An 18,842-nucleotide genomic window follows, 5' to 3' on the forward strand; every position below is an offset into this window, starting at 1 on the left:
ATGATCAGGGAAGTATTATCAAAGAAACATTTCATCTTTGAACATAGTCCCTGCAATATTGCTATACTGCTATATTGGGCAAAAAGAATTTCCAAGAATTCAAGATAAAATCCCTTTTTCCTTTTCACTGTAGAATGTTAAAATTATTTGTCTATATTCTTGATTAATAACAAGATTTTTCAAATTAGCTGCTGTTGTGGACATACTGGACATCAGATTTGCACCATTTACATTTAGTCCAAAGTAGACATCATTAGCAGTCTTTTGTGAAAGCCCATTGTCACAATGCTCATTGATTCACTGGGAGTAGTGACAACAAGATCTTCATGGCAGCCATTTTTAATGTATGACTGGCACCATTTTCATTTAGGACCAACAAGGTATCATAAGAAGTCTACTGGTAAAAACTCCATAGTGATTCCATTTGGAAGGAGTAGATATAACAATATTTTCAAGATAGCCACCATGATGGCCATACTGATGGTCAGGATCAACTAAACACCAAAAGAACTCTTCTAATGAAAATCCCACATCATAATGACTTTACATTCAAGAGTAGCAACCAAAAAATGATTTTCAAGATGGCCAAATATTAGACATCAGATGAACACCATTTTAATTGCTTGCCAGCAGCTTCTCGTGGGTCGGTGGTTCTTCCCAGGTTCTTCCTCCACCATTAATACTGGCCGCCATGCATAGCCTATCTTGTGCTGAAAAATGGCATTAAACCCCACAACAACAACAACCATTTTAATTTAGGATCAACAAAACATTATGTCTTTTACTGAAAACCCCACAATGATATGACCATTCACTCAGGAGAACTAGTGATAAGAATTTCATGCTGGCCACTGTGGCAGCAATTTTTCACATCAGATTGACACCATTTTCAGTTAGAATGACGATATAAAAAGTCTTCTGGTCAAAACATCATATGACTTTCCAATTAGAAGGACTACTGATAACTAAGCTGGCTACTATGGAGGCCATCTTAGACCTCAGATCGGCACCATTTTCACTTAGGACAAACTAGACATCATAAAAAGTTTTTCGGTGAGAACCCTAGGCCTACAGTGTAAGACACCAAACCTGATATTTATGTTGTGGGGATCAATGTCTTACTGCCTAAATAATGGTGCTGTGTAGTGTGTTCTGACCTCGACTGCCAAAGAATAAATATCAGGGTCAATATCTTACATTATAGGACTAGTGAGAACCCATGTCAATATGACCTTCTGTTCAATAGTGGAGCTGCCGTGGACCAGTTTGGGTCAGCTACCATGGTATGTTCTACAGCAAGGGACTTTACTCTAACTGCTTCAGTACTAAATAACCTACCTGTGTTGCTGTGCCATAAAGCACCAAACTCAAACCATTCCAGAGGAGTAGCAAAAACAAGATTTTCACGATGGCTGCCAAGGTGGCCATCATGGACATAGATTGGTATAAAATTTACTTGAATGAAAATGCCATGTTCATATGACCATCCACCAAGGAGGAGAAGTGATATCAATTGTCATGACAGCTGCCATGGGCATCAGATTGGTACCATTCAGGACCAACTTATCAATACTCCTCATAAACTACTTTGAGTATGGCCATGAAACTCGACACACACCATCGTCCCATCATCTGGTTGGTCCTAATGAAATTGGTGACACTTAGGCATACAGTCTGACTGCTACCACAGCCATCTTAAAAATCTTGTTACTGCTACTCCTTTTGAATGAATTATAACATCAACATACCTTTTTCGCTAAAAGACTTTAAATGATGTCTTATTGGACAGATATATGACAGACAAAACACGAAAGACCATCCCATAAGCTCGTCTGGTCTATGACCAGTAGAGCTAAAAACTGGTTTCTTCTTCAAATATAACCAAAATACATTGGGAGTATAGGTAAGATGAGGAGGGAGTTAATTCTCTTATGCCAGAGTCAGCACAGATTCCACTCCTTTAACATACACATAGCAACTTTGGTATGAAAAAAATACAGGCAAGATTTAGCAACTGCATTACAGAAACACAAATGAGTAATAGAAAAAAAAAATGCGCACCCACAAATCCAGTCAATGTAGCAAGTATGCTTATTGAAGGTACAGAAGAATGTGTTACCCATACAGTAGGTCTACTGTACTCAAAAATGGGTGATTCAATAGATGATGAATTGAGACAGTTTAAGCTTTAATCATTTGGTTTTGTTGTTGTAGGGTTTAACACCATTTTTCAGCACACGACATGGCGGCCAGTATTAATGATGGAGGAAGAACCCGGGAAAACCATGGAAAGAACCACTGACCCACGAGAAGCTAGTTGGAAAGCTTTTTCACATACCCACATTAGCTGAATCCGAGAATCGAACCCACGCAGACAGAGGTGAGATGGCAGTGATCTGTAATGGTGAGCACTTTAGACCACTCGGCCACAGGGCCCCTCATTTGGTTTTGTAAATACTTTATATTCATTCAAACAGATTTACCTACTTCATATCTGCCATAGTTCATTAACCTGCCCAGCATTTACAGGTATAGGGACAGTCACTGGGGATATCATGTACATCCCAAACAACAATATATGTACATGAACTGTGTGGTGCACATGAAGCACACTTATACATCTGGAAAAAAATATAAAGAAATATACCTATAACTTGTCTTTACTGGATGTCAACATTTTCTTTTAGTGGATGTCTATCCACATCTCTGTTGGCACTAGCAGTGGCCAAAGTCAATAAAGGTGATACAAATTGTAAGATGGCAATGAATGCGTTTGATGCAGAATCGAAAGCACATGTTTCAAGCACAAATAGTTCCAGAAAATGCTGTGGTTGATGTACTTTCCTCTACACAGAAGCTGTCATGCAGGGTTTCATCTATACTGATAAATATAGGCTTGATCATGAGCACTCAAAAATTTAAAGTTATTGATTTTTTAATATCATGGTGTTTGCATAGGTTTACGATGGGAACTGAATTAGTACTGTGAATCCTTCAAGGTTGCTCATGTAACAATTTTGTGGTTAAATTCACATCTTTGGTGCAGAAGATTTATTTTTAATGAGTGAACTGTAAAGTTAAAAGAGATCGAGATCTGGAATGGAAAATTACATGGGGCAGCTCATTTCAGGTTTACCAGTAATTCAAACATGTTATGTTTCCATGAGTTACCTGAGCACATGATGAAATGTTCATTGCAATAATGCAAGTGTCCAATGAAAATATAATAATGCAGTGCATCTGACAAATTAAAGGTGGAATAATAGTGCAGTGCACTTGACAAATTTAAGGTAGCATAATAGTGGAGTGCATTTGACAAATATAAGGAGGCACAATAGTGAAGTCAATTTGACAAATTTAAGGTGGCAGAAAAGTGCAGAGCATTTGATAAAATTAAGGTGGCAGAACAGTGCAAGGCATTTGACAAATTTAATGTGGCAAAATAAAGCAGTGCATTTGACAAATTTAAGGTGGCAAAATAAAGCAGTGCATTTGACAAATTTAAGGTGGCAAAATAAAGCAGTGCATTTGACAAATTTAAGGTGGCCAAACTGTCAAAGTAAATAAGACTATCTTATAATTTAAGTACTACTAATGCATTATGAAATACTATTTTGAACTATTTTCCTTTGTCCCTTTAAAATGTGGTGTGTTCCCCAAATCTGGGTGGGGGGGACTCGGTGAGCCCTGCCCTTGGGATCTTAGGTGCAACTATACAGACCGACATAGTTTTTCAAAGAAACAAGATAAACACCAGTAACGTAACCAGAATTACACTGAAACATTATCACATTAGCATTCTTTATTGGTAAACAATGCTATAATGCAACCTACTGGTAAATTACTATGCCCACTTCCAGGTATATTCAACAAAACAATTATTGATAGAAGAAATATTAATTTTCCATACCTTATATTTGCGAAAAATTAATATTTTCATTAGCATATAAATTGTCCTGTGAAAAAGTGATTAAGCTTTAATGTTCATTTACAATAATGTTGTTATTAAGCATAAAGTAAAAGTTGCTATTTCTTAATGTATAAGGGAATCTTGTTTTGTGAATTCTTACCCCTGGAATTGCCCATTCTCCATTATCTCTCCTTTTCACACAGACAAACTGCAGAATACATTTGCCATCTTTATCTTTCTTTCTTTCTCCCTTTTCATCTCTTTCCCATCTGAAACAAAACAAAACATTATCCAGAAAATGTTACTTTCTCCATGCACAATGTTCCCATCATAACCTATTCTAGTGATGACACTACAGCTTTGTGAACAACAGTGCCCTTATTTCGGAGTAACTGAATTTAAAATTAATTACTGTTATTTTGTGCTTCAGAACTGCTTAACCAGTGATACACCACTATGTGATGTCACTCAGCTGCTAATCCTTATATGTAACCAGTACTTTGAATGCGAGACAAGACGTTTAACTAACAATAAAAACTTGACATTACTTTTACAAAAATGGAGTCCCTTAAAGGAACTAAGGCATTTTCATTTAGAAGGGGTAGTGATAACAAGATTTTCAAGATGGCCATTATAGTGGACATATTGGAGCTCAGATCAGCACCATTTTAAGCTAGGACAAAGTATACACTATAAAAAGTCTTCCAGTGAAAACTCAGAAAAGTAGTGATAACAAGATTTTAAAGATGGATGCTAGGATGGTTTTACATGATGTCAGGTTAGCGCCATTTTCAATTAGTGAAAACTAGACATAATAATTTTATGTCTTTTATGTCTTTTAGTGAAAATCCATGTTGATAAGCCATCCATTCAGGAAGAATAGCAATAAGGTAATTTTCAAGATGGCCATTTATTCTTTCAAAAATACATTAAAATATTTAAACAATAAAATGTGAGGACAATAAATACCTGGTCACTATTGGATCTGCTGCATGATTTGGTCCCCAACGGCCCAGACTACCACGCCCCTTTACACCTGTCCTACCCATGGGATTGCTGAAAAGATTTTTTAAAAAGAGGTGCATGCAAAGAAACCTGTATATACCCTGTATATCCAATATTATCTAACTATATGATCATTTATGCACGTGTCGTCCGAGGAGATTATGTTTTTTTTTATAGAAATACAATGATAGATGGCTGAATTCCTCCCAGGGACTGAAAATCCTTAAAAATCAACCCAATTAGGCAAGTATCATACGGTATGGGCAAGAAATCTTGTATTAAAAAAAAATGGTTTCAAATTAAATTCATTAATCATAAAGCTCTTGGTGGTAAAGCGGGGTTCGTCACTGTATTAATAATAGTACCCCTACTTCTGAGACACAACTATGACATCATAGCCAGGTGGGTGGGTGCTGTCAACATTCACAGTCAATATTAATTTATTCATTAATACCTACACTTACCCAATACAAAATGTTGGTTGGTATGATTCACAGGTATATTTCATATTCACACAAAAAATGATCATAAATCATCCTCTGATCTCTTTAAATCCATGTACGACCATGAATGAATGTACTGAACAACTATCCTAAGTATTAGCCTCATTTCCTGGTTAGGCACATTTGGAATGCTACCATTGTTATCTTGCTTAATGGTCACTTATAATATCACCCATTTTTATAGGTAAACATTTTTTGGGGTATTGTAAATTATTACCATTTAGACATGTAAACACTGTATGCACACTTAGCTAATACTCAATAATCTAGGCTTTTAATTACAATTGTCAATTAAAATGTGATTTTGTTGCTATTGGAGCAAAGTATAGTTGCCACTACAAGTATGCACTTGAAGAATTTTTCCTAGCTGCTACACAGCAACTGGCAAAAATGTTCCTGCCAGGTGCAGAATTCTCAGGAAGCATAAAAGGGCTTGTCAGCAAATGTGCTAGGACCTGTTCGGGTTTACGAGGGTCATGTTAAGAGTTCTTTGTGCTGTGACAGTGCATGAGAAAGTTGTTTCACTATTTTACTATGAATTCAATATAAGGCAGTTTACAAAGAAAAGGTTACTCTTTTGTTTATTATTTTCCATTTATCAGAAATGTAGTTATTCTTACCAGTAAAAATAAAACTTTTCTTACCAAATATCTGGACAGGTGTGTGTGTGTGTGTGTGTGTTTGTGATTTGGATTTTTAACATAGCTTTAAATAAAATTCAGTAATATCACTACAATATCTGCAATGTGGCAGTTTATAGTGATGTCTAGCACTGGGGCATCATGCTGCAGACAAGTAGCATCATGTCCCACCCAGTCACATTATCCTGACACCAGGCCGACCAGTCCTAACACTAACCTCTTAATGCTGAGCACCAAGTGAGGCAACTGCATGTACCATTTTTATGAGTCTTTGATACGACTAAGACGGGGTTCAAACCCATGACCTCCTGCATCTGAGGCAGATGCTCTAACCACTAGACTATTGGAGAGGTTTTTGGACAGGTCTAAAAGTTTTAAATCAACATCTGAATAATAAAAACCTTTCCGAATATTTATTCATTCATTAATTATGTTTAAATTCAGTAATATGAGCCTAAATGTCAGCTTATTCAATTTATATTATAATCAAACAGTATTTTTTTCTCATGATCCCATGAGGTCATGTGTTTCTTACAGGCCTTGTTCAAATAATAGTGTTTATTACAGTTTAATAAAAGTAGGAAATCACAGATAAATAATAAATAATAATTATAATAATTATTATTATTATTATAATTATTATTATTACTTGAGTATGGAGCCACTGAGTTTCTCAAGGCTCTAGTCATAAGTTATTGGCTATTCTGTAAAGTTATTGAGTGTTTCTTGGACTTTGTACATAAGTTGTTAGTTATTATTGTTATAGCAATTGAGTGTTTCTTGAGCTTTGTACATAAGTTGTTAGTTATTATTGTCATAGCAATTGAGTGTTTCTTGGGCTTTGTACATAAGTTGTTAGTTATTATTGTCATAGCAATTGAGTGTTTCTTGGACTTTGTACATAAGTTGTTAGTTATTATTGTTATAGCAACTAGTGTTTCTTGGGCTTTGTACATAAGTTGTTAGTTATTATTGTTATAGCAAATGAGTGTTTCTTGGGCTTTGTACATAAGTTGTTAGTTATTATTGTTATAGCAACTAGTGTTTCTTGGGCTTTGTACATAAGTTGTTAGTTATTACTGTCATAGCAATTGAGTGTTTCTTGGGCTTTGTACGTAAGTTGTTAGTTATTATTGTCATAGCAATTGAGTGTTTCTTGGGCTTTGTACACAAGTTGTTAGTTATTATTGTCATAGCAATTGAGTGTTTCTTGGGCTTTGTACATAAGTTGTTAGTTATTATTGTTATAGCAACTAGTGTTTCTTGGGCTTTGTACATAAGTTGTTAGTTATTATTGTTATAGCAATTGAGTGTTTCTTGAGCTTTGTACATAAGTTGTTAGTTATTATTGTCATAGCAATTGAGTGTTTCTTGGGCTTTGTACATAAGTTGTTAGTTATTATTGTCATAGCAATTGAGTGTTTCTTGGACTTTGTACACAAGTTGTTAGTTATTATTGTTATAGCAACTAGTGTTTCTTGGGCTTTGTACATAAGTTGTTAGTTATTATTGTTATAGCAAATGAGTGTTTCTTGGGCTTTGTACATAAGTTGTTAGTTATTATTGTTATAGCAACTAGTGTTTCTTGGGCTTTGTACATAAGTTGTTAGTTATTACTGTCATAGCAATTGAGTGTTTCTTGGGCTTTGTACGTAAGTTGTTAGTTATTATTGTCATAGCAATTGAGTGTTTCTTGGGCTTTGTACACAAGTTGTTAGTTATTACTGTCACAGCAATTGAGTGTTTCTTGGGCTTTGTACATAAGTTGTTAGTTATTATTGTCATAGCAACTGAGTGTTTCTTGGGCTTTGTTCATATGTTGTTAGTTATTATTGTCATAGCAATTGAGTGTTTCTAGGGCTTTGTACATAAGTTGTTAGTTATTATTGTCATAGCAATTGAGTGTTTCTAGGGCTTTGTACATAAGTTGTTAGTTATTATTGTCATAGCAATTGAGTGTTTCTTGGGCTTTGTACATAAGTTGTTAGTTATTATTGTCATAGCAATTGAGTGTTTCTTGGTCTTTGTTCATAAGTTGTTAGTTATTATTGTCATAGCAACTGAGTGTTTCTTGGGCTTTGTACATAAGTTGTTAGTTATTATTGTCATAGCAATTGAGTGTTTCTTGAGCTTTGTACATAAGTTGTTAGTTATTATTGTCATAGCAATTGAGTGTTTCTTGGTCTTTGTTCATAAGTTGTTAGTTATTATTGTCATAGCAACTGAGTGTTTCTTGGGCTTTGTACATAAGTTGTTAGTTATTATTGTTATAGCAATCGAGTGTTTCTTGGGCTTTGTTCATAAGTTGTTAGTTATTATTGTTATAGCAACTGAGTATTTCTCCAGGCTCTGTTTGAAGTTAACCATATGAATTTAATTAAAGGTTAGTCAGTGTTTCAAAGTCTATCAATAAGCAGTTAGTTTTAATATAAAATCTGAACATTAAAACTTGATATTTGTAAATCTTTATGTCAACTTCTATCACAATAAATTGTTCAATTAAGTTGGTTTGTCCAAATACAAACTATCACTGACATTTCAACTCAAAGAGTTAATTATTTAGAAACGATACACCTGATATTTGAGTGTTAAAGTTTTACTGCCATACGATTTTGTGACTAATAATAATTCAGATGAAACGTAAATTTAAGTCTGCATTTCATCCCTAGTCCCATTCTTAATGTAAGGATTACCAACTTCATCAGAAAATCACTGAGACCTCTTGGAGATTAGGTCTTAGTTTAACTGGGCCTTTATTCTAAGGAGAGTTTATCCACATAGTGAGTCACTGAATGGTCACCAGGTTAATGGCCAGTGCTATCCCATAACATGGTACTGGCCCAAAATAAACTATTCTTCAACCAGCTGCTAGAGAAGCATACAACAAATTGATGATTTTAATGACATAAACTTAATCTTGCGAATTGCTATTTTCTGGACTGGTTCATGGCCCTTCCAATACTAGAATTTAACACACAAAAAATATTTAAGTAATGTGGCTATACCTGATGGAGGATCAACTCAGTTTACCAATATGCAAGCCCTCTATGCCAGGGATCAACTCAGTTTACCAATATGCAAGCCCTCTATGCCAGGATGCTGTTAAATCTGGTCAGATTCTGTTGTTGATCGTTTCTGAGTTAACATGTAATTCTATTTTTAGTAATGGTGGTATAATTGATGGCTGATCTGCATCTATTGTAAAAAAATAATAAAGGTTTCATGCCAGGATGATATCTACATCTATTGTAAAAAAAAAATAATAAAGATTTCATGCCAGGATGATATCTGCATCTATTGTAAAAAAAATAATAAAGGTTTCATGCCAGGATGATATCTGCAAAGTTTAATCAAATTCTACATACATGTAAAAGTTTTTGAGAAAATGTAATTACAAAGTGTAACAACTTTATGGTCTTAAACTATGTAACAGAAGGAAGCAAAACCAACAATTTTTGTAAAATTCAACAAACAATTTATTTCCCAAGAATACAAATTCTGTATTAAATTCCAAATAATCCTAAATGTTCTATCACAAGTCCAAAAGTACAGAATATTCCAAATAGATTGTTTTCACATGAAGGTTCTGGTTGGACTGTGCTTGGCATTTCAAGATTCGTCATACGCACCTCTTAGAATAATCCAATTTGTGGACTGTCTTTTTTGGAATTACCAACCAGAATTAGAAGCAGCCCAAGCTGCATTAAAGTAACAAAACAAGGATAACCAGTGTTTTATGTGGGCAGTGTTGTCCACCTTGTTTCCTGCAGCTAGAAAACCAAATTGAGTGAGCAATTACAGATTGCCAAAACCAGCTGCAGGGATGCTGCCAGGATTTTATCTTAAGAAAGCAACTCCCCCTTGTCACAAAAATAAGGGGGGGAATGAGAAAAAAAAGGAATGGGAGGAGGAAATAGCCGTAGTTCAATATTACCCAACATTAAATATCCATCTCTCCTTCTTCCTGCTAACCTCTTCTACAGCTATATTAAAATCAACATCTTTTAAAGACATCGCCTCAAGCTGTATGAATATTAATCTGTTGATTGTTTCTGAGCTTAATCTATATATTTTGTGCTGAGATCTCCCTTTCACAGTCTGCTGTCTGAAGGGGAATATACAAAACTAGTATAGCCACCTTGAACAAGTTGGGAACCTGTTGTGGTTATGTACAATGTTTCACAGCTCATAGGTATTGTCTTTTGGATACTTCTGCTCCAAAGTAAGATTTTTCATGAAACATAAGTGCTGCCAAAGTTTCACTATCTTAAGTCACTGATTTGCTGACTATTATGCCAGATTTCTTATCTGACCAATAATGCTATATTATTTTTAGGGTTTTAATTCCATTAATGGCACAGTGTCCTTTTTTAAGGCAGAAATTTTTATCAAATAAATAGCATTACATTTTTAATTTCATATTAGATGTTTATGTTGAACTGATCTAAAACCTTTTTGGGTTAGCATAGGTTTGTAACACAAGATCCAATGGGTAAATTGTTTCAGGAAAAAAAGAAAACTCTATGTTTGTCTGTATTTTAATAAGGTTTGGTATTCTACCTTTTCGACATTTAATTTTGAAATATCACTGAAAGAGGGGTTGACCTGCATGCCATTTTTTTTGTCCATCCAGCATGTACATTGAACTCATATTCAAACATTATTTTTGGGTTCAAAATCACTCACTAATATCTTTATTAACATTTCCCTATCGGTGCAGTTGGATTTTACTCACATAGGTTTTCCTGTTCCGATTAATTATGTTCCAAAGCTTATGAGATTCAATATTTCAGCCAATGCTTTTGGTGTGGACAATAGTAAAATCTACCTGCTGCATTTGTCCTCAATTGTTAGTGAAACAAATGTTGACTTGCTCTCCATTCATACAAGACCACAGATGACCACTATTGTTGGATCATAAACTTTTCTGATTCATGAACAGTCACTACACCAAATAAAAATGGTTGGCTGTTTTTACTGCAGAAAGTGTCGTCATGGTTTCAAGCACAAAGACGGTCTGGATTGTATTCATGTCATAAGAGCAGCAATACTGGGTAAAGACGAAAGCTATCTAGTATTTGTAAAGTTAAATTACAAAATCAGAGTGCCATTGTCATTTATCTAAATTTTGAAAGAAACACTTTTCCAATTGCTGGATGTGACAAAATCCTGGAAACTTGTTTTATGTGTGAATATCAAGAATATTCTCCTTGTGGATATTTGTACAAGCTGGTCTGCATCGATGAAAGCCTCAGCAAGGCCATAAAACAATTGCAGTGCTGACTGCACCGACCAATTCTTTAAAAGCATATTTGGTGACAGAAATTGCTTACCCAAGTAGGGCAAATCTGATAAAGCAATGAAATTCAGGTAAAATTAGTTCTCTATTAATTTTTTCTCATGAATGCATTTTGTACATTTATCAGCACACCCTGCAAAAAAACAAGTTTGTAGGGATGGGGAGGGGCTGTAAGAATGGTCATTTATCTCTAGTATTTAGGCCAATAATGAATCTTCTATGTGACAGTGGCATATTTCAAATTCTTAAAATAATGTAGATATTAGCCAATTTAAAGTTACATTGAGATATTGACTTGAGTACAGTATATGTAAGATAGATATGTTTACACATCAATTTACATGGCAGGTCATTACCAAAATGCCTTTCATGGGAAAACAAGCACTTCATTTTCATGGCTGATATTTGCCCAAGTTACTGCTCAAAGCAGTAACAAACCACTGCTTGGTTTGGAAAGAGTTAGCCATTAACCACAAAAGTCTGGTCACTATAAGACTTTTTGAAATAAAATTCCTGGGAAAGGCTGCTAAAACCAGGTGACGGTGAAATAAAGGCGACTGTCAGGTTTGAATGCAACTGAATTCTGTCAAGGATTCACTACGAAGAAGCCATGTGAAAATTGTTTTAACTGTAGCAATTTGATGATGGAGCTTCACCATTTGCACAGAACAGAAAGGTCTTAATACCAAAATACGTTCCACCAAATACAGACCTTTTTTGTTCAACTGTATCTGAGAAGTTTTTTTAATATAAAAATGAATAAGCATATCATAACTGGCCCAAAGCCTGAATTTGTTCATAAAACACAAAAGTGTCTCTTGACAATTCTGTACAACCCTGCAGTCAAATATTCATTAGGATCTGATATAAAGGTAAAACTTACACACAGTCAATGAGGCTTTAAATGATGGTCATGGTGACCTAGTTATGGTAGTAGAACTGATCAAATCGCATAGCACAATGTCCTAGACTATCCATTTTTGCAGTCAGGCAAGTAAAATTTTCCAGGTCTCTGAAGCATGTAATGTACATCATAGTCACCTGATTTTGACAGGGTATTTTTGTACTCAAGTTAATTTATAAGAGCAATAACACTGACAATTCACTAACCCACCCTCTCTCTCTCAGTGAAACTCCTGCTGCCTGCAGAGGTCACAAATGTCCACTCCACAGTTAGCATGAGATGCAAATCTGCAAGAAAGCATGGCGTGCAAAGCTATTTACTACAAGAAGCAGCAAAAATCCATCAGCACCACCTGCAAGAAAGCATGGCGTGCAAAGCTATTTACTACAAGAAGCATCAAAAATCCATCAGCACCACCTGCATACATGGAGATATAAAATATTGTGTGAGCTGTACTGCATGCATTGATGAATCCAGCAAGTGGCTCAGTGATGGCCTAGGTAGATAAAGTAGGTAGCATGATATCCTTACCTGCCAAAAAAAACCATTAACTCAATAGTGTTTCTGTGTTTTCTTTAATAAAAAAGAATTCTAATTGCATTTTTTATGCTTGTTTTTCTTTTTGTTTGTAAAATTATCCTCATTGTATAAATGTACTTGCTGTTGGTGACAAGTTACAGTCATTGCTAAATCTTTATCCCTACAAAATGACCTAGTTTTAATATAGACATTATTTGATAACAAAGATTGTTTTCGACAATAATAATATATCACCAACATAATATACATCTATTCATACCTCGGAATACCTGAAAGATAATCTATGTTGCCATTCAAAAAAATGCTTGAAATTATCTCAATGCTACGACTAAATAATGGTAATCATTGCCCTAAAAACCTCAATCCCTCACTCTGGTTCAGGAATTTAATTGTGCAATATCATTTCTATAAAGTTATTCAGGTGTATAGACAAAACTGAATATGTCCAAACCAAGCTTATCAAGCTATTACAGGTGTATAGACCAAACTGAATATGTCCAAAACAAGCTTATCAAGGCAAAATCGGCCACAGAATAAAACTATGACTACTAGAACCTGTGAAACTCGCATGTCTGAGATTCTGACCGCCTCGTCAAGAATTAATGTAAGCCCATTAAAATGACTGGAAAAGAAATCATCTGTTGTTGGTTTAGACTTGCAGTACCCAAAACAATTTATTCTGATTAGATGTTTAATTGAATAATTGATCTCCGTTTGTTTTCTCTCCAGGTATAAAAATAAATTGCTTATAATCGCATGACGGCTACATGTATCGCTGATGACCATTGTTTTACAGTTCTCAAAGCAATTCTTTGATTCTGTGCATTGTCTTGCTAAGAAAAAGTAGTTTTTTCTTATAATTACCATAACAAGCTAACAAATCACTTTGTTGCCAGAATTGCTTGATCATAACAATGATGTACCATATTTACCGCATATGTTGGGATACCATATTTGTTGGGACACCATAAATTAATTTTAAAAGTAATTTTTTTGTGCACTCTATCTTCTGGGACACATCTGGGGTTTTTTTAAGTCGTAAGTTGTGGGACACCTTTCAAATCATTCAAAAATTACGTCGGAAAGTGCACTCCTACTGAAATTTTATTTTAAAAAATATAAAACTGTGTACTTGAGATAAAACTCTTTCATCCACTACAACAGCATCTCATCAACACAACCTTTCTCCTGCACACGTACGATCCATTCTTTCGGTGCATGAATATTTTTAGCTTTCTCATACCATGAAAAACTTTTAAAGGAAACATATTACCTGAAGCAGAAACTGCAATGATTAAGGTCAGATTTTTTTCAAATCTGCATCAGTCTTGCTAATTCCCGCACTTCTAACCCCCATCTTATCATCAGTCCATCCAGGAATGCGATCAAAGTACACAAGAATTTATGCATGTTAATGATCATACTATCGGCAAAACCATCTGCCTCTCTTCTGGATTTTAAGATTTCATCACATGACTTTAATTTCTCCAAATCTTCTGGGCGATGTTGGGTCATCGATGTCCATGCATGAAGCACTATATTGTATCACTTTAAAAATTGTTGCATTGTTTCAATTTCTTTTCAAAATTCCCATAAATACTGGTGAAAAGTAACCAAAGTTAGCTTCCATATTTTGGACATCTTTGTATATTCAAATTTTTTTTAACCAATTGACACACTTAAGAAACAATCCATAGTCAGCCTCTGAGGTCAGCGTGCTTTGCAATAAAATAACCTTTGTATTGATATCCTTTTAAAAAAAAGTTTCCAAAGTTGGCTTCTGAGGTCAGCTTGCTTCGTAATAAAAATAACCTTGGTCTTTTATGACCTGGCGGTAGATTCAAAGAAGGAGTTTACTGCTCGCTGCCATTTGTATTTATTCACCACCTGGGCTTCTATGTCCTTGGCATCTGTAGTTACAATTAATACAAAGGAGCACTGATGTCTCCAGTATCATACAAACTAAATATATTTTTGTAACCCCTGCTGGCAAAAAGATTGTCACTTACACGCAAGTGAATGTGTTTTCAAATAATGATTTTTATTTGCGAGATCATGTCACATAGTAGATCGGGATTATTTTGCACCGAACGCAGCATCATGCATGAATGACAGTTGTCTTCAAGATACTGATTATTTCCCTCGTCTGTGATTTCGCTGGATCCAGTTTTCAGTCAGATAACATATTAAAACCTTTGAGCAGAACCAAACACAATTTGTTTCCCAATGTTCATGTCAATGAACAACGTGACATGTGTTATAAGACATAAGTGAGACATGCTAAAGCATGGAAGCCTATGCTACATATACAGATTTCGTGGATATATTTTATTCTTTAATGCTCATGTTGAAAAAAAGGAATAAATGATAAAAATACAAGGTTAATTTCTTTCTTTTTATTATCAAATAAGCGTTTTGTTTATGTATTTTATTGCAAAGAGCAGCGGAGGTGAGCACAAATGCAATACAAATTTATTTTGTTCCTTAAGTCTTGGGAGTTATGACCTGGGTGAAAAAAGTTTCATCATAAGTTCTGGGACAGGAAAACAAATATTTTATCATGTCCCAATATATATAGTAGAGTGTGTCAGTTGTTTTAACTGCTGCCCACTGACAACACCTTTAGATAATCCATGTAATAAATAGGGAAATCAGTATGTGATGGCTGACTACTACTCAATCCTCAAATTTTACGGTAAACATTTGACAGTTTACATTTCAACTCATGTTTATTATTTCTTGTTTGTTTTAAACAAAAATGCACTTGGTGTCTGGGAATGTTGTGTACTATTTAAAAAGTATTACATATTATAAAAATGTGGTTTCAGGATAATTTGAGGGTCAGACTATGTGGGCTCATTACAGCAAAAAGATGATTCTTTTGTAAATATACATACACTGGATATCCATCTATTATTCTGTAGCCATGTGGTACATGGCTGCACCTGTTCAAGTTTCCATCCAAGCTGTTAAATTTAAGTTGTTGAAATTCTTCTGGCCTGGAAAAAATAGAAATTTATTTTTTGGGGAGGGTAAAACAAATTTCAGTTATGCAATACATACTTATGGCTAATTCATAGCTTTTAGTTATTTCATGCCTCTGATGGAGTGGAGAATTGACAATGAGACACAGTCCACTTGTGCAACCCATATGCCCATGTGCAGAACACTCATCTTAAATGACAGCATCAGATCAGGGTGTGAGGAAGGCATTCAGCAATAGTGATCATGGGTAAGTACTGCATAATTAAAATTAATTTCACCTCACCCATCAGAAAAACATTTTAATAGCAGCAATACCTTACCCATTCTAATACATAACTTTATTTACCAAGTTAGGAGGGCAGGTTAAAGTTGTGTTTAAAGTCAAAAACTGGGTAAATGGGAGAAATGAACTCACCATCTGTGAGGGAGATCCATGTCACAGAATGTTAGTGTCTCCCTTGGTTACAGAGAAAATATGCCTGTGCTTTGTTGTGTTAACAAGCAAAGGTAGGAGGATGATAATGTGATTGCCAAAATGACATCCTTCAAGGCAAATTGATCAAGATAGATCCATGCAGTGGTGACGGCTCAAACCTCATGAGCTCTGAGTTTCATAAAAGAAAGATCTCTATTGGTAAGGGATTGCTAAACTCTTTTGATTATCGTGACAATCTACCATGAGACAGTGGAAGCCGAAATATCAATGAAACCATTACATGGAAGGAAAAGAAATTTCCTTCATTTCCCTTGAAGGCATTAAAATAGAATGTAGTGCCCTAACATAAAAGCCTATCTTGATCATCCCCACCACAGATTCAACTGGGGATCTCCTGAGTTATAAGCTAAATAGAGTCCTGGTTGACAAAACTGTGAAACCGATTCATGATGATTCACATTAAACCAAAGGCAACCAGTGTTGATGCACAAGACATGAATCTCTTTCCATCGTTTTGCAGATGCCAAGGTGAATAAAAACAGTCTTGAGTGTGAGGTCCTGATAGGAACAGTTTATAGGGGATTTTGGTTCAAGAACATAAAACACATGATAGATTCCACTGGAGCATAAGAAAGCCAGGATATGGGCCTCTGTAGCTCAAACTACTTAAGAAAATCAGTCAGGTATTAATCCAAACCAATTGCTGTGCTTTGAGAGAATTTAAGTGTGCTGGAAATGGCAGCTCTGCAGCCTTTGATAGCTGATAATGAAGTGTTTTGTTCATGGAAAGAAACAAAAGGAAGTCAGTAAAGGAAGTTAAAGGGAGACAACTAGGATCATTATGTTTCCTAATGCACCAATCACAGAGAATTCTCAAACTGGCATCAAAGACCATGGATAGAGAAACTCACCTAGCCTTAATAATGCAATTGACAACCAGAACAAAAAACTTCTGGCAAACAGATCGCCTGAGATGAGCCAAGTATGAAGGTCGAGAACAAAGTGGTCTGTTGTGTAGGAACCCCTGTGTTATGACAGAAAATTCCTCCTGTGAGGCAGAAACAAAATAATCAACAGGTCTAGAAGACTGCTAAATCATGGTCACTGGGGCCACAGAGGGGCTATGAGAATGATACAAGCAGTGGAAGTTCTTACTTTCTGTACAACAGAATAGCTGGAACAATGGGAAGGTGTACCATTACAGAACATCCCACTGGAGTCTGTGCAAGTCCCCTGCCCATGGTCTCTGGTCAAGGACTACAGAAATGTAAAAGCAAAGCCTGTTGTTGAGTCCAGCCACCAACAATTCCACCAGAGGCTTTCTCCTCAGTGTAAAAAAAAACTCTGTTTTAGAGCAGTGTAAAAATGAATCCATAAGGTCTGATTTGCATATCCTAGACAGACTATCTTGCCAATACATTCTTCTCCAATGTAAAGTGATGAACTGAGAAGGGGCATGTGTGCATCCTTGACATCAGAGATATGCTACAAATGAGATGTCATCGTTGGAGACCAAGACACAAAGATCCATTACTCTACTGATGTACCCTTGCAAAGACATTACTATGGCTTTCATTTCTAGACTGTTGATGTGGAAGAATGATTCATCCCGAGTCCAATGAACCTGGAGAATTACACTCTCCATGTCGAAATGAGTACCCCAACCAGAATCAGATGCATCAGTGACAGATATGAATGGGTGTTGAGTTCATCTGTGTGGATCCTAGCCAGGAATCTGCACAGATTCATCCACCAGCACAAATGGTGATATAAATCTGTTCCTACTGGAATCATAGCTGATAGAGAATCTCTGCATTATTTCCACCTTGTGAGAGTATGCATATGAAGATGTCCTTTTGCAGATGACAGCTGTGTTCTAGGTTCCCAACAGGGATAGGTAAAGGTGAGCAGACAACATTTTTGCTTGTAACACCTCAAGTACCAGATTTGATCTATACGATCCCATGGGACTTGATTTAAGTTCTGGGTCATGAGAGAAAGTTCATACCCACATGAACGAAGTTCTGTGATGGAGTGAGCTTTGACTTCTTGAGGCTGGATAAAAGACCCAATTGAGTTACTGTGGACCAGCAACAGAACAGAACAGATCTTGATGGAGGGACTTTCAACTATGAGGCAGTCTGGGTGAGTGTCCCAAGTGCTTTTCCTACAGGTTGTTCTGACATTGTTTCATGAAATAAAAATTTCCTAAAAAAGAACAATAAATAATGACATTATGTTATTATGTCACATATCAATCACCTGAATTCTCCCATTAGGAATTTCCCTGCCAAAAAACAACCCAATGCAAATCATATGAACAGTTATATAAAGATGAAAAACAGAATCGGTGTTACATCAATTATTTAAGAGAATTTCTACTATGCTAGAGTATGGCCTCTGCTGCCTTATTTCTTAACACAAACAAAAATCTTGTAACCAGTAACCAATTGCATAGTGATAAGGATACAAGTTTACCATGGCCCCTAAAGGGTGGAATATATTGCAGTAACCTGTAAGGTCCCTTCAAAAGAACTAATTTTTAAATGGGAGCAAGGGGTGACTGGCATCTAAAATTAATACAGAACAGATAAATATAACACTGAGACAAAATACTGT

At 35.5% G+C, this 18,842-nt stretch overlaps 1 protein-coding gene across 1 annotated transcript in view; it reads right to left on the reverse strand.

Annotated features, from left to right (window-relative positions):
* The window catches only part of LOC149775220 (ADP-ribose pyrophosphatase-like), a 62,034-nt gene that overhangs the window by 28,732 nt on the left and 14,460 nt on the right, over window positions 1-18,842 (reverse strand). Inside the window, exons 3-5 of the mRNA XM_089944403.1 lie at window positions 15,700-15,801; window positions 4,880-4,966; window positions 4,071-4,179 (exon numbers count right to left, since the gene is read on the reverse strand). Coding sequence (XP_089800529.1) covers window positions 4,071-4,179; window positions 4,880-4,966; window positions 15,700-15,801 — 298 coding nt within the window. The remainder of the gene's footprint in view (window positions 1-4,070; window positions 4,180-4,879; window positions 4,967-15,699; window positions 15,802-18,842) is intronic.

Source organism: Sinohyriopsis cumingii, chromosome 19 (genome assembly GCF_028554795.1).
Source record: "Sinohyriopsis cumingii isolate HCF-2022 chromosome 19, ASM2855479v2, whole genome shotgun sequence".
NCBI lineage: Eukaryota > Metazoa > Mollusca > Bivalvia > Unionida > Unionidae > Sinohyriopsis > Sinohyriopsis cumingii.